Genomic DNA, 14,341 nt, shown 5'->3' with positions numbered 1-14,341 from the left:
GTATTTTCCATGGTGCTAACGTATAATTGTAAGTCCAGATGCGTGAATTATCTGCCAGACCCAGGAACGAGTATCAATTATCAGGGCAGAGGAAATAGGAGCAAAAAGTGAAGGAAAGGAGCAGAATCCTCAAGGGCATAAACGTCAAAACGCAAAGACCGTTGCCCTAGGGATTGGAGCCGTGTCTATAAATACGAGGAAGAATATCAAAGAGAGGGGGGGCCTTTAGTTAGAAGATATTAAAAAGCTCTCTTCTTAGTTAGAAAACTCCTTAGGTGTTTCGTCTCTCTCTTCATCTTCATTCACTTAGCTCACGCATTTGGTTTCATGGGCGATTCGGGGTAGTGTAGTGTGGTGTGTTTTGTTCAGCTGGAAGTGTAACACCGTCCTGATAAGGGCGAAGAAACAATCATTTTACTTTTACGCACGTATTCTCTCTCGTTGACTTCCTTGCCGGAAGTTCGGTGACTGTTTTGTGACTAACTTCGACGTTTTTATGGTTAATCTAGTTCCATTTCTCGCTTTCACTCTGATTTGTGATGTTCGATGTTGACTTTACTGATCTGGATGCTTTTCGCAATTGAATGTTCGTTTGAAGTTGAGATCATAGGGATCTGAGTTGATTTGTGGTTGTTGGCTTGATTCGGAGTTGAATCGGGAGTTGGAAGTTGTACATTTGGTTTTGTTGGTGTTGAATCTAATGGATCTAGTGTAGATTTCCCCTTTAATATTTAAATCTAAGTACGTACTTTCTAGATCTGCATGGAATTGTCTGTTATTGTTGATTTGCTTGACCTGGTAGATTAGATCTAGTGATATTTAGCTTAATCGTTTTGTTTAACGTTCGATTTGAAGTATGCTCTGTTTCGTTCTAGTTCATGTTTGTTTGATGAAGAAGATGATGATAATCGGTAGTTAGAATCAGATCCGCTGTTTGTTTGTTAGTTGCAGCTTTTTCTGTTGGTAGCTATTTTGGGAAATCTGTTCTGTTACTTTTTTTCCTTATGCTTTGTTGTTTAGCTGTTTTAGGAAACTTATGTTGCTTGACCCAGGAAATTTGGTGAATGATTTAAAGTTAATTTTCAGTTTCAAATCATGATTGCAATTACATTTGAAGCACTTTTAGTTCTCTGGATCTAGTAGATAGAATAGATTAGTTTTAATTTCCCAGGTCTAGTAGTTAAAACTCAATCCTCTTGTTGCGTGGCAGCAGCCGAACCCTCCAAAGTTCTCTTATTGCATTCCAAACCCTTCCGTCCTCGTGGATTCGATCCCGACTTCCATATACTAGCCAACAGTATAGAGGGTTGAGGTTTTGAAGCGGGATTGTTGTGACAACGACTGAATTCTGAGAGTTCATGATCTCCTAGACCCTGTGCTCTAGTGAATCCTCTGGACCTAAGAGTTTACTTTTACATCAACACACATCACATCAAACCCCGTGGCTTCAGCCTTCACCACGAGGTCTATCTGGTTGTGCCCGCTCGGCCACATCCGGACTACGTTAGTCCACTTTCCATTCCACTTGTTCACATCCTTCTGGACCCGACCCCAATGCTTGCGTAGCTTCACGTAGCTACGCTCGAACGACCCTCTAGGTCGACCAGCGTTGTACTTCTCCGCAATCCGCTCCCAAAACGCTTTGACGCTCTGCTGGTTGCCGATGATAGGATCCTCGGAGACGTCGATGAAGTTCTTGGCCAGCCACAATGTCTCCTGCGGACTATACTTCTTCAGCCCCTCATCATCCGCAACCTTGCCCTTACCCCTCCCTACAGCAGGCTCCATATCACTGATTTCGTTCTCATCAGTGCTAACTGGCGATGTTATTTCCATGTTGGTAGGAAACCTCGGACTAGGCGTTGCATTAGGGTCGGGCGACGACCGCACGTACCAGTTGTTGGCGTTGACAAAATCGTCCATCTGTCGTTGATCGTTGTTAAACCAATCCATAGAAGCCGAAAATAGAGTAATACAAGAGGATTGAAATTGAGAAAGTGTGGAAAAAATGGTGCACAAATGGAGTATATATAGGCAATAAAGCGAAAAAAAAAAATCAAATGTTGGGGACTTGCGGCCGGCCCGGCCCGGAAGACATCCAACGCCGGGCCGAGACTCATCTCGTGCGGCACGACACGGTTTAACCAGTGGCGGATCCAGACATTTCATATTGGGGGTACGATAAATAATTATATTGACTTAAAAATGTAAAATCCAATCGATCTTTTTTCTTTTATTATCTCAAATTTTCTATTAAGTCATTTCAATAAATAAAAAAAAGTATTTTTAGTGTTTGTTAATTGAAAATTTTCACCATTAAATTGGGGAGCCTTGGATATTTATATAATCAAGAATTTATTTTAGTTTATAGAAAGTTCAAAATATTTTAACTAAAAATAAAATGTATTATATTTTCTATATAATCTAAAAATATGAGCATAATTGAAATTATGAATAAAGATTTTATTCAACTATACATTCTTTATTATGTACTTTACGAAGTAAATGAGCAAGCAATTAATAAATAATTGTATTTAATCAAACAATATTAGAATAAGTATAAATAGACAGAAATGAAAAATAGCCAAAAAAATCTTAGATATTTATATAATCAAGAATTTATTTCAGTTTATAGAAAATTCAAAACATTTAAACTAAAAATAAAATGCATTATATTTTCTATATAATCTAAAAATATGAGCATAATAGAAATTATCAATGTTTAAAAACCGGACCGGACCGGCCGGTTCAACCGGTCGGACCGCGAACCGGTAGTTAGTCCGGTTCGGTTCACCCCTTTAAACCACCACTGCATTGAACCGTCGTGAACCGGTGGAACCGACCGGTCGGACCGGTTGGACCGTGAACCGGAAACCGATGTTCTATTTTTTTTTTCAAAAATTTTTAAAATTTGTTGTTGGTAGAGGTTGAACTCATGACCTCCCTACTAGTTAAAAAGACCTCTACCACTCCACCACATGGGCTCATTGAACCATTTGAACATTAAATATTTTTATACATTAACCATTAATTTTATCTACAAAAACTAATAATTCATTTTAATTTTATTATTCTTTAATATAATTGTTAATTATAATATATATAATTATCATCCTTTATATTTTAATGATGCTCTACTTACCACCTATATTATTATTAGTACCATATAAGATTCATTATTTACTATAAATAAATTTTTTATATTACATACTTAATTTATATACCCTAGCTATTGATATTAATGAATAATCTCATCTAAACTAATTAATAAGTACTTAATTCGTATTTAATTATATATTATTTTACCAAATAAATTTTCTTAAATTAATATAAAAATTATCTATTTTAATACATGAAATATTAATTTTTTATCTAGACTAACTAATATTAAATATATATATCTGAATATATTTACTAAATTTTAATATTATTTATATTTATACATCACTAATTATCTATAAGGTTTAATGTTTTGCGATATATTATTAATTGTAAATTATTTACTAAATTTAATATATTTTTATATATATTTGCAACAGTAAAACGGTTAGATCGGTTGGACCGGTTGAACCGTGAACCAGTAACGTCGCCGGTTCGCTTACCGGTCCGATTTTTAAAATATTGGAAATTATGAATACTAAAGATTATATTCAACCATACCTTTATTATGAACTTTACGAAGTAAATGAGCAAACAATTAATAAATAATTGTACTTAGTCAAACATTATTAGAAACTATAAGTATAAATAGACAGAAATGAGAAATATTCAAAAAACGGACCTTGGAGGACTTGATCCCAGGTTAATGCTGTGGAAAGATGGTGCTATTACCACTAGGCTACTTCCATAATTTGGGGTACAATGGTACCCCTTTTCTTAATTGAATCCGCCAGTTGGTTTAACGCATGCAGGCCGGACCCCGGGCGCGTCCTTGGGCCGCGACGGAGTCCCAGGGACCGGCCTGGGCCGCAAATTCATCACCTCCATTGCGCGGGGCCACGGGTCGGGACCCAGGTGCGGTCCGGCCCGCAGCGTTAAGGATGCTTAGAGCATCTCCAGTGGGCGGATGTCCCACTCGGACATCCACTAGGACTTCCCAAAAACACCTCCTGCCACGTCACTAGGACTTCCCATCACACTGCCACGTCACTAGGACATCCCCTTCACAATCCGCCCTTCCCATCGCCCTTCCCACTAGGACTTCCCGCAATAAAAAAAATCATAAATTCACAAATAAAGCAATTTACGTTTACGGAAATAAAATTTCAACACGAATACGAACGGGAAAAATTAACAACTTCATTTAAAAAAAACATACATGATTTGAAAAAAAATTACATAGTAATAAAACAAAAAAAAAGTACTAACATCAACGTCAACCCTTCTGCCGTCCAAACCTCTTCGATAATATCGTTCTGAAGTTGAACATAGGCATCTGTTTGCCGCATGTCGGCAAATGCACGCATCCGCTCGACCTCTCCATGAGGTACCCCCATATTCACATTCGCGGTGGCCACGCCGTGACTTGGACCTGCACCCGTATCATCTTCATTGGTCCACTGAGTCAGTTCCGCAGCTTCATTTTCGACAATCATGTTGTGCATTATGATACATGCGTACATGACATCGCCGATGTTGGGAATATACCACTGCCGTGCAGGACCCTTGACTACCGCCCATCGACTCTGGAGCACACCAAATGCCCGCTCCACATCCTTGCGCGCTGCTTCTTGACGGCTCGCAAAGTATGACTTCTTTTGTCCGAGCGGATGCTTGATTGTCTTCACAAAGACGTGCCAGTTTGGGTATATCCCATCCGCCAAATAGTATCTCATATTGTGCTGGTTGCCGTTGGCGACGAAACTGATGGCGGGACCAACGCCATTGCACTGAGCATTGAACAGGGACGACGACTGGAGAACGTTGATGTCGTTGTTCTAGTGAAGGATCATCGTAGGATGCTTGGCTTTGAAGCCAGTAGTGTACATCCCCTTACAGGCGGCGGGGCAGTTCTTCCACTCCCAATGCATACAATCTATGTTGCCCAACATCCCAGGGAACTCGTGCACCGACCCATGCATATCTATCAGACTCTGGCAGTCTTCGGGGCTCGGACTCCGAAGATACCGTTCACCGAATATCGCTCTCACGCCCGCGCAAAAATTCTGCAGACACTTGACGGCTGTCGACTCGCCAATGTAGAGGTACTCGTCGAACATGTCGGCCGCGCCTCCGTATGCCAGTTGTCTGATTGCGACAGTGCACTTCTGTAAGGACGTGAGTCCGGGTTTGCCAGCTGCATCCTCCCTGATCCTAAAATACAGGTATCTTCTCTCTAAAGCACCCACGATATGCATAAACAGCGGACGATGCATCCTAAAACGTCGCCGGAATAAGGCATCCCCAAAACGCGGCTGCGGAGCGAAGTAGTCCTGATACAACCGAATATGTGCAGTAATGTGGTCACGGGGTATTATAGTTCGACGATGGATCAGCCGATGTACCGCCGCTGCTCCCTCTGGTGTAGCAGCCTATCTATCGCACCTTCCACAGCGACCTCCAATTCATCCTCGCTATCACTGTCACTAGCCATTGTAGATATACTTGAAAATAGAGATGTAGAGAGAGAAACTTGTTAACACAAGTGGTGCGAATGAAATGAAGTTCAACGAGCCGTATATATAGAGTTTTAAAAAAAAATTAATATACCGGACGTCCGACCCACGCAACAATGGCGGACGTCCGCCCGCCCGTCGCCGCAACGTCCGAGGACATCCGACGTCCTTACGGGACGTCCGTATCCGAGTTGAAACGCCACAATGGCGGACGTCCCGGTCGCCCATCGCGGATCGGACGTCCACCATTGGAGATGCTATTAGGAAATAACTAGCAAATAAATATTTGTGGATTGGACATTTCTACGCAGTTTAATGGCTACAGTTTCCTCATCATTTCGATTGGGCATGTGAAATTTAGCTCAAATAAAGGCTGAAAAAGAAAAGACACAAAGATAAATATAACAGCACTACTAATATTAGAATTGTGTGTTGGACAATTAATATAAATCAATTAATTTTTTCCGGCTTATTAGTGGTTGGACAATTAATATATATTGAGAATTAAATATCAAATTTTTTTTGACTGTGACTACACAAAACCTGGGGTTGTGGATCAAATATAATAATCATTGCTTATGAATAATGTGTATACAGCTGAATATGTAGATAGAGTATGAGTAGGTATTTATAATATGCATACTGCTGATTACAGGAATATAGTAATATCCGAACTTATTTCAAATAGTTGAAAGTAATATTCTAACGTATTCCTATTTAATTTTGGAACTGACATAGTGTAAAAGTGCACTATTTAACTATTGAAAATTTTAAATATTTTGAGATGGTATGTGAACACAACGGCCATATATCTCTAGTATGTATGTGTAACTATAAAATTACTACATTCATTAGATTTTCAAAAAATACTAGATCATACTAAAATTACTACATTTACTATTAATTTAACTCCAAACAAAGTCTTCGAAATTCGAACTCATGAGCTACATTATTTCATCAAACAAATAGAGCATATGAGTGTGATCCAATAAATTCATTCACCAAACAAATACTACTACATGAGTGTGATCCAATAAATAAAGAGTAATTATAATATTCTCTCAGTAAGAAAGATTTTCTATTTTCTGCATAATATACAAACCAATAAATCAATGCATTGGAGATGAATCCTGCTCGACACGGCATGAAATGAGGTTGAAATAGTTTCTTTTATAAAAATAATTTAACAAAGATTAGTACTAGCTCATAAATTCATAATAGAGCACAGTCACACTTGTCATCTTCGAATCCAATGATACTCTCCACGTTAGCAAGATTCCCTAGCACTTGCACAAAGTGAAGTATGATTAAGTCATTAAACAGAGCGACTAAATTTTTATTAAGGTTTAATTACACATTTAAAGTAACCAATCAAAATATAGTATACGAAAAAAGACATTCTGGTATCAGCCACTCATCACCTGCCACGTATCCCGCTCACATGCCCTATTTAACGACCCTTCTTCTCCAATGCTCTTTATATTTACCTCTACTCTACCTTCATCTCTATTTGGCCTCAACTCAATCCAAATTCAACCTCTAAACAAAAACACAATTATTTCTCTCCCCTTTTTCATCACACCACATTAATTACTCCGCTTATATATCAGAGAAACCGCTCTTCAAAGACTCTCTGAAAAAAGCCCATTGTCATTGAAACTGTTTTTGATGTTGATCAGTCCATCTCAGTGTTCCTCCAATTGGATTTCTCATCCAATGACGTTCTTCAAAAAAGTTGCTATTTTTGCTGGTTAATACAGATCAGCAACATTCAAACGATATAAGGGCAAAAATTGGGAGAAAATAAATTGAGTGAAAATAAGCAGAATGCCGAAGCATAGGCATGGCGGGGTGATGATGGAGGGCATCGCAATTACAAAAACGAGGAAAAGAGGGTGCTCTCCTTCGTCGTCTTCCTCCTCGAGAATTCATCACTACAGGTTGAATAAGCGGGCCATTATGGTGGGCCGGAGCCGGGCCGGGCTCGGGGGGTCCAGATCCGCCACCCCGAGCGCCGTGGAGTCTCCCAAGTATTCGGAGAGAGGGAGGGCGTCCCAGCCCGTTTCGGCCCGGCGCCTTGCGGCCACGCTCTGGGAGATGAATGAGATTCCTTCGCCTGGGCTGAGTGGGAGCGATTTGGAGGCGGTGAAGCAGCATCTGAGGAATAGTGGCAGCAAGGCGGTTTTCAAGAGAGAGAAAATGCAGTCGGGCTGGGGCCCACGCTCGAGCTGCGCTTCTCTGCCGCCGCATTTGGCCGATCCCTCGCACACCCCGACCGCTTCCGAGGTTGATCAATGCTTCTTTTATCTGCTTTATATACCATATCAAAATCTTCAATTTATGAGTTATTTGTTGTGTATTGTTTGAATTTGGTGATTATCTGCTTCAATTATAAGAAAGAATCGATTCTTGGCGTATGCTGAATTTAGAAGATGATGAACTAATTTAGTTTATGGATGTTGTGGAAGGTTGATCGAAGTGGTATAGCTTGTGAGAAGAGGACACCATCGATTTCTCGGAGGCAAACCTCTGCTGAATTTGATTCTATCAGCAATGCTAGTATTATGGAGGTACTCTTCTTTTTTCCGTATCAAACTATGTTGTGTAGAGGTGTGAAATTTGAAATTGTGTTGTAATCAACTGGCTGAGTATGGACGTGGCTTGCAGATTGAGAGTAGGTCGAGGGCCCCGACTTCGAGTGGATCGGTTAGTGGCGGTAGGAGTCGCCTCAAGGATGTAAATAACGCTCTGACCACGTCGAAAGAGTTGCTGAAAATCATCAGCCGCATTTGGTCACGTCAGGCAGACCAACCTTCTTCACACATGTCTGTGGTGTCAGCGCTGCATGCTGAGCTTGAGAGAGCTCGGACGCAGGTCAATCATCTCATGCAGGAGCAGCGAACGAGTAGGAACGAGGTCCACCATCTCATCAAATGTTTTGCTGAGGAAAAGATGTCGTGGAAGAACAAAGAGCTCCTAGCGATTGAGGCAGCGATTGCGTCCATTGCTGGTGAGCTTGAGGTGGAGAGGAAGCTTAGGAGGCGACTCGAGGGCTTGAATAAGAATCTAGGGAAAGAGCTAACAGAGATCAAGTCTTCATTCATAAAAGCAGTTAGGGAGCTCGAGAGTGAGAGGAGGGCAAGAGAGGTTACTGAACAAGTATGCAATGAGCTAGCAAGGAACGTTGATGAGGATAGAGCTCAAGTGGAGAAGGAGAGGGAGATGCTCGAGTTGGCTGATAAGTTGCGCAAGGGGAGAGGGCAGATGAAGCTCTCCGATGCTAAGCATCAGTTCGAGGAGAAGAGCTCCGCCATCAGCAAACTGAGGAAACAATTGGAAGTCTTCCTCGGAGCCAAAAGGGACAAAGATGAGGAGAGAGCAACGCGTTTGAGTAAACCGAGCATTAAGTCACTCCCACAAGATGACAGAGAGGTTGAGGATGGTAGAAACGGCAGAGTAGAATCAACAGAAGGCGATCACTTGACTGAGAGCAAGAACAACACGAGCAAAATCCACAAATGGGCATATGCGTATAGTAGCTCTGCAATAGCTCGTGATCCCAAGAAAGTAACAGTTGATGAGATCAAAGCTAGGAACTCCATCTCGGGTCAGGTCTCATGGAGGGGCACCGCGCTCCAAAGGGCTATATCAGATGGAGTAGAAGGTGGCATTCGTCGCCATGAAAAAGGAGATGGTTTGGACAGGCAAAGATTTCCCGAGGTTGAGAAGGAAACTCACAGAAGGAGCTGCACGGATGAGATGCAGAGATACAGAGGTATAAAGGGACCCCACGAGCACGTGTTGTCGCGGTCATCTTTAGCCAGAGATTGCTACAGTCCATCCCAGCAGAGGGACTAGCCATTTCCTTCCTGGAAACCTAAATGGTGAATTCTTTTTAAAATGTATTAACTGTTGCTTTGTAGGATCAAGAAACAGTATAAAACCTTGGAGTTCTAATTGTGAAGTATCAAGAAGAAGTAGTCAATATGATATTGACTTTTTGCTGTTACTTTGTGCAAATATTGAAATCCAGCTTTGATTTTGTTGATATTCTTGTTTTCTGATTTTCTTAATGTTTACATTCTTGCACATGAGAATGTAATTTTCAATTGGTGATGGTTCATTAAATCTGACACGCAGCTATTGTATGATTTATGAAATTCTGAACCTAATTCTTGCAATGAAAAAGAAAAAAGAGGCACCAAAAACTACATCGGATGTTTTACCAACAGAAATGCTATTGATTTCTGGAACTTCTAACCATCGAGCTTTTAGAGTAGGATAGAAAAAGCAAATGTAGGAGTAGTAGTATCTATCATAATCTAAAGTATAAGTTTCATGAAAAATCCTTAATGCTCTTTTTAGAGGAAAAATGAAAAGATGAGCTGTCTTCTATTCAAATATAATTTTTTAAGGCAAAAACAATTTGACAAATAATAGCTCAATAAAATACTAACTTCTTGAAGAAGTTTTAAAACACATTTAAATAGTGTACTACCATTGAATTTTTTTTATAATTAAGTTATTAAATTTATATATTAATTAGACTTATATTTGAGTTAAATTAGAATTGTGCTAGAGAGTTTAGTTTGCCTTCCATTTATTTAGGTTAAAATTGAGATTTAATCATTTATTGCAATACTTTTTCTCCGAATTAATTCACAAGCTAAACGACAACACATATATGTAATGCTTACAATTTCCATCCTATATTTACTCAATTACAGTTTTTAGTTCTTATATTTTAATTCGCCTCTAATTAAACAATACTACTAAGTTTATTGATTAAACTAAGGAATAAGATGACATTATATATATATTTAAAATTAAATCTAACTTATAAAGTTTGTATAACTTCTTAATATAAAGAGTAGTGTAAATTCTCACATTATTCAAAACAAACAAGATGCATAAAATATTATCGTTATTTTAAGTGATAGTTGTAATTTACTTTTTTATACGTATATGTGGCGGGAAGTAAGAAATTTATTATTTCCAATATAAAAAATTCATTTAGTCTTTGACAATGTATATCAAGTTATGCTATGGTCTGAAATTAAAAGAAAGAAATAAACAGTTAACTAAAATGTGATTATTGGATAATAAAAATTTTCTAACTTGACTTCTCAAAGAAGTTTTAAATTTATATGATTTAAATTATTCATATATTTAATGTGGGTATTTTTAATATTCCATATATTTTTTTCAAATTAATTTTTTATAAATTAAGCTATTAAATTTATATATTAATTTGCCTTTTATTTGGATTAATGACTTGCATAGCACTTTCAATAAACATCTTTACTCACACATATTTTCTTTATTTGTATATCTTATTCTAATTAATTCATACTCTTAGATCATTAGTCACACATCTTATTTTTGTCATTAACTTTATTGTTTTTACTTCACTTAGATTATAAATTAAAATTGCATAAATGTTTCATTCACTGGGGAGTAGTAAATTCTTCATTTTGAGTGAGACAAGATAAGTATATTTCTGTTTTTTTAAATCTCCATATTGCTTTCAATTCTTATTTTCTATATATTTGTTATATTTTATATTCATTATTTGAAACTCTTATGTCTCGTGCATAGCTCGGGTGTTAATACTAGTTAGTTTTAAGTGGCACAATGGCAAAAGAAGAATATTTAAGAGCATCCGCAGCAGTTGAAGGACAACGTCCGTCCGTCCGTGCCAGCGGCATGGCACACGCTGTCCGCCGCTGGCGCAGCGCTGCTCGATGCATCGAGCACGTCCGTGCCAGTGAGCAGCTGACGTGATGCGTTCTAAACCCTAAACCCTAAACCCTAAAATAATACCAAGGAGCAGGGTTGAGAAGGGGGGCAAGGATACCGCGCCATCCTAGAGGCGCATCTTGGGGGATATATTTCCACTGGGGGTGATGAGTTCACTGGCCTGAACCCAGGAGCAGGGGGAGATAGGTTAACTGGTCAGGCCCATAATTGGGAAGATAGGTTAACTGGTCTGGACCCGTGACTCTGGAGGAAAGGTAGGTGGACCCGTTGGTCCCCTCCAAGACAACGAAGCGCAGCTCGGTGGTAAGACGCTTCACCTCCGGCTGTTAGGCCGGGGGTCCGAGTCACTTCAGGGGGTAGATGGGGAACCATCGTTGATCCTCCTTTAAAAAGAAAAAAAACCCTAAAATAGTACCAAAAATTAAAAAAAATATTTTCAGATTCCCAAAATATGGCCGTTTTTTTACCGTTTTCTGGAATTTTTTTAATTTTTTATTATTTTTTTATTCTCAAAATCATCTTTAAATACACTCATTTATCATCCATTTTTCACATCAAATCATCTCTCATTCATCTCATTCATATTTTTTCATATAACTTATCTACATCTTCCTCTCTCACTCAAACCCTCTCAAATGGATTTCACCAATCTCATTGCGGAAGCGGAGTGCGAAGAACAAGAATACTATGAACAATATCGTGCCGCATATGAAGCCTATGTCAACGCGAATACCCCCGCCCCTCCTCCTCGACCAACTAGATCAGCTCGCCGCTACCTCCATCGTGACCGGGAGGGAGCCAACGAAAGGCTCGTTGCCGACTATTTTTTCGACCAGCTGCGGTTTCCGGAAGATTACTTTTGGCGCCATTTTCGCATGTCAAAACGCTTGTTTATGCGTATTGTCAACACATTATCCGCATGTATTGAATACTTTCAAACAAGTACAGACGCAACCGGTCGGCAAAGTCTCTCGGCGTTGCAGAAGTGTACGTGTGCCATCCGACAACTTGCTACTGGGCAAACGGCTGACCTCTTCGATGAGTATTTGCATGTCGGTGAGTCAACTGGAATCCTTTCACTTATAAAATTTTTTGTGACGGCGTTCGTTCAGCTTTCGGTGAGGAATTCCTGCGGGCACCCACCACCAATGATTGCCAACGGTTGCTTCGTCTTCACGAAACAGTCCATGGTTTTCCAGGTATGCTTGGCAGCATTGTCTGCATGCATTAGAGGTGGAAGAATTGCCCGACTGCTAGGAGGGGGCAACACTTAAGCGGCCACAAAGGCGGCGGCCTAACACTTATCCTTGAAGCGGCCGCCGACTACCGCCTATGGATTTGACATGCATATTTTGGTATTGTCGGATCCAACAACGACTTGAACGTGCTCTATTCTTCACCACTCTTCAATGATGTTTTGAATGGTGTAGCACCGGCGATCGACTTCACCGTCAACGGAAATGCATACCACATGGGTTACTATCTCGTCGATGGTATCTACCCAAGGTGGTCGACTTTCGTGAAGACGCTCAGCAACCCGCAAGATCTGAGACGGGTTCTTTTTGCGCAGCGTCAAGAGTCAGCTCGGAAAGACGTCGAAAGAGCTTGTATTATCTTGCACAACATGATTATAGCTGACGAAGGACCGATTCAACATTGTGAATGCCCCGTCTCGGCTGTGGTACATGAAAAATATCGCCGACATCATGTACACGTGTATTATCTTGCACAACATGATTATAGCTGACGAAGGACCGATGGCGGCTAGCTTTTACGACGAGGATGAAGCGGGAAGCTCAACCGCGAGGTCTCCCCCACGCCGAGGTGTGCATACGACGGTGGGCGAGAGGATCCAAACAAGGAACACAATGCGTGATACCCAAGCCCACATTGAGCTACAAGAAGACCTAATCAAACACATTTGGGCGAAATTCGGCCACGAGTTGTGGGTTGTTTTAATTTTATAAATTTAATTATGTACTTTTTAATTTTTAGGATTTTAATTATGTACTTTTTAATTTTTAGGATTTTAATTATGTAAGTTTTAATTTTTTTGTAATTTGTAATAGTATTCCGGATATTTTTAATGCATTTTAATTTTGTGAAAATGTTTTTATTTAAATTGAATAATAGAATGGTGGGACCCTTGAGCTTGTCCTTGTGGAAGAGCATGGAGGTGAGTGTTGTGCTCTTGCCTAAGAGCATGGAGTAAAAGTGGGTCCGGGCCCACATTTGTACTCGTTGGCAAGAGCACGGATGTGGATGCTCTAAGGTGACAATCACAGAAAATTAATATTGGTTACATATTTTTTACAGCTGAACTTTATAATTCAAAATTTTTTAAAACTCTTAACTCTAAGTTTCATTAAAATTTAATAATATGACTTATTTCATTTTTATCATTAATTGCAATTGTTTTTATATTGAATACAATTAAATGACACCTTAACAATAAAATTAATTGCTAATTAATATATGAACTTTCATCTATTTTTTTTGTTAATAAATGTTGTAATAATGCTACTTGTGTTAATTTAGAGTAAAACAAAGACATGTATTTTATAAAAAAAATTTGAGGGTGGACTCCATTCAGGATGTAAAGTTTGTGACAAACTGAAAGTGGTGACATTATTCCGACGGTTCAAAAAAAATGTTTTTAGAATTTCAAACTAGATAACGATTTAGTACAAATTAACTGATAAATGACCATAGATATATTGAAATTATAGAAGATAACTAGGAAATAGGTTCAAAGCCCTAAACTAGATCAATTCTTAAAGGATAGGGATGTCAATCGGACCAGTCCATCGGGTTTCGGGCCAACCCTATTCGGGTTGCGGGCTAATCAGGTTGTTATTTTTCCGGGTTATAAAAGTTCAACTCTAACCCTAAAAGCTCGGGTTTCGAGCTAGCCCATCAGGCTAATCGAGTTGCTACCGATAAAATTAACATGTGATCAATCCAAA

The 14,341-nt window shown here is 39.4% G+C and overlaps 1 protein-coding gene across 1 annotated transcript; it reads left to right on the top strand.

The window, feature by feature from the left end:
* Positions 1 to 7,114: 7,114 nt before the first annotated feature.
* LOC121762702 (uncharacterized protein At5g41620-like) lies at positions 7,115 to 9,665 on the top strand. Its single transcript, XM_042158666.1, has 3 exons — positions 7,115 to 7,901; positions 8,084 to 8,185; positions 8,283 to 9,665. Exons 1-3 carry the CDS (start codon positions 7,443 to 7,445, stop codon positions 9,471 to 9,473), a joined length of 1,752 nt encoding a protein of 583 aa, XP_042014600.1. The 5' UTR covers positions 7,115 to 7,442; the 3' UTR covers positions 9,474 to 9,665.
* The last annotated feature ends 4,676 nt before the right edge of the window (positions 9,666 to 14,341 follow it).

This window comes from Salvia splendens, chromosome 13, assembly GCF_004379255.2.
Source record: "Salvia splendens isolate huo1 chromosome 13, SspV2, whole genome shotgun sequence".
In the NCBI taxonomy this organism is placed as follows: Eukaryota; Viridiplantae; Streptophyta; class Magnoliopsida; order Lamiales; family Lamiaceae; genus Salvia; species Salvia splendens.
This window is presented reverse-complemented; position numbering and strand designations above follow the sequence as displayed.

What these genes read in the sequence shown, in the direction of transcription:
- LOC121762702 (XM_042158666.1), top strand. Translation starts at nt 7,443, where the DNA reads ATGCCGAAGCATAGGCATGGCGGGGTGATGATGGAGGGCATCGCAATT. An exon ending in ACACCCCGACCGCTTCCGAG is followed by an intron (nt 7,902 to 8,083) that starts GTTGATCAATGC and finishes ATGTTGTGGAAG; the next exon opens with GTTGATCGAAGTGGTATAGC. An exon ending in GCAATGCTAGTATTATGGAG is followed by an intron (nt 8,186 to 8,282) that starts GTACTCTTCTTT and finishes CGTGGCTTGCAG; the next exon opens with ATTGAGAGTAGGTCGAGGGC.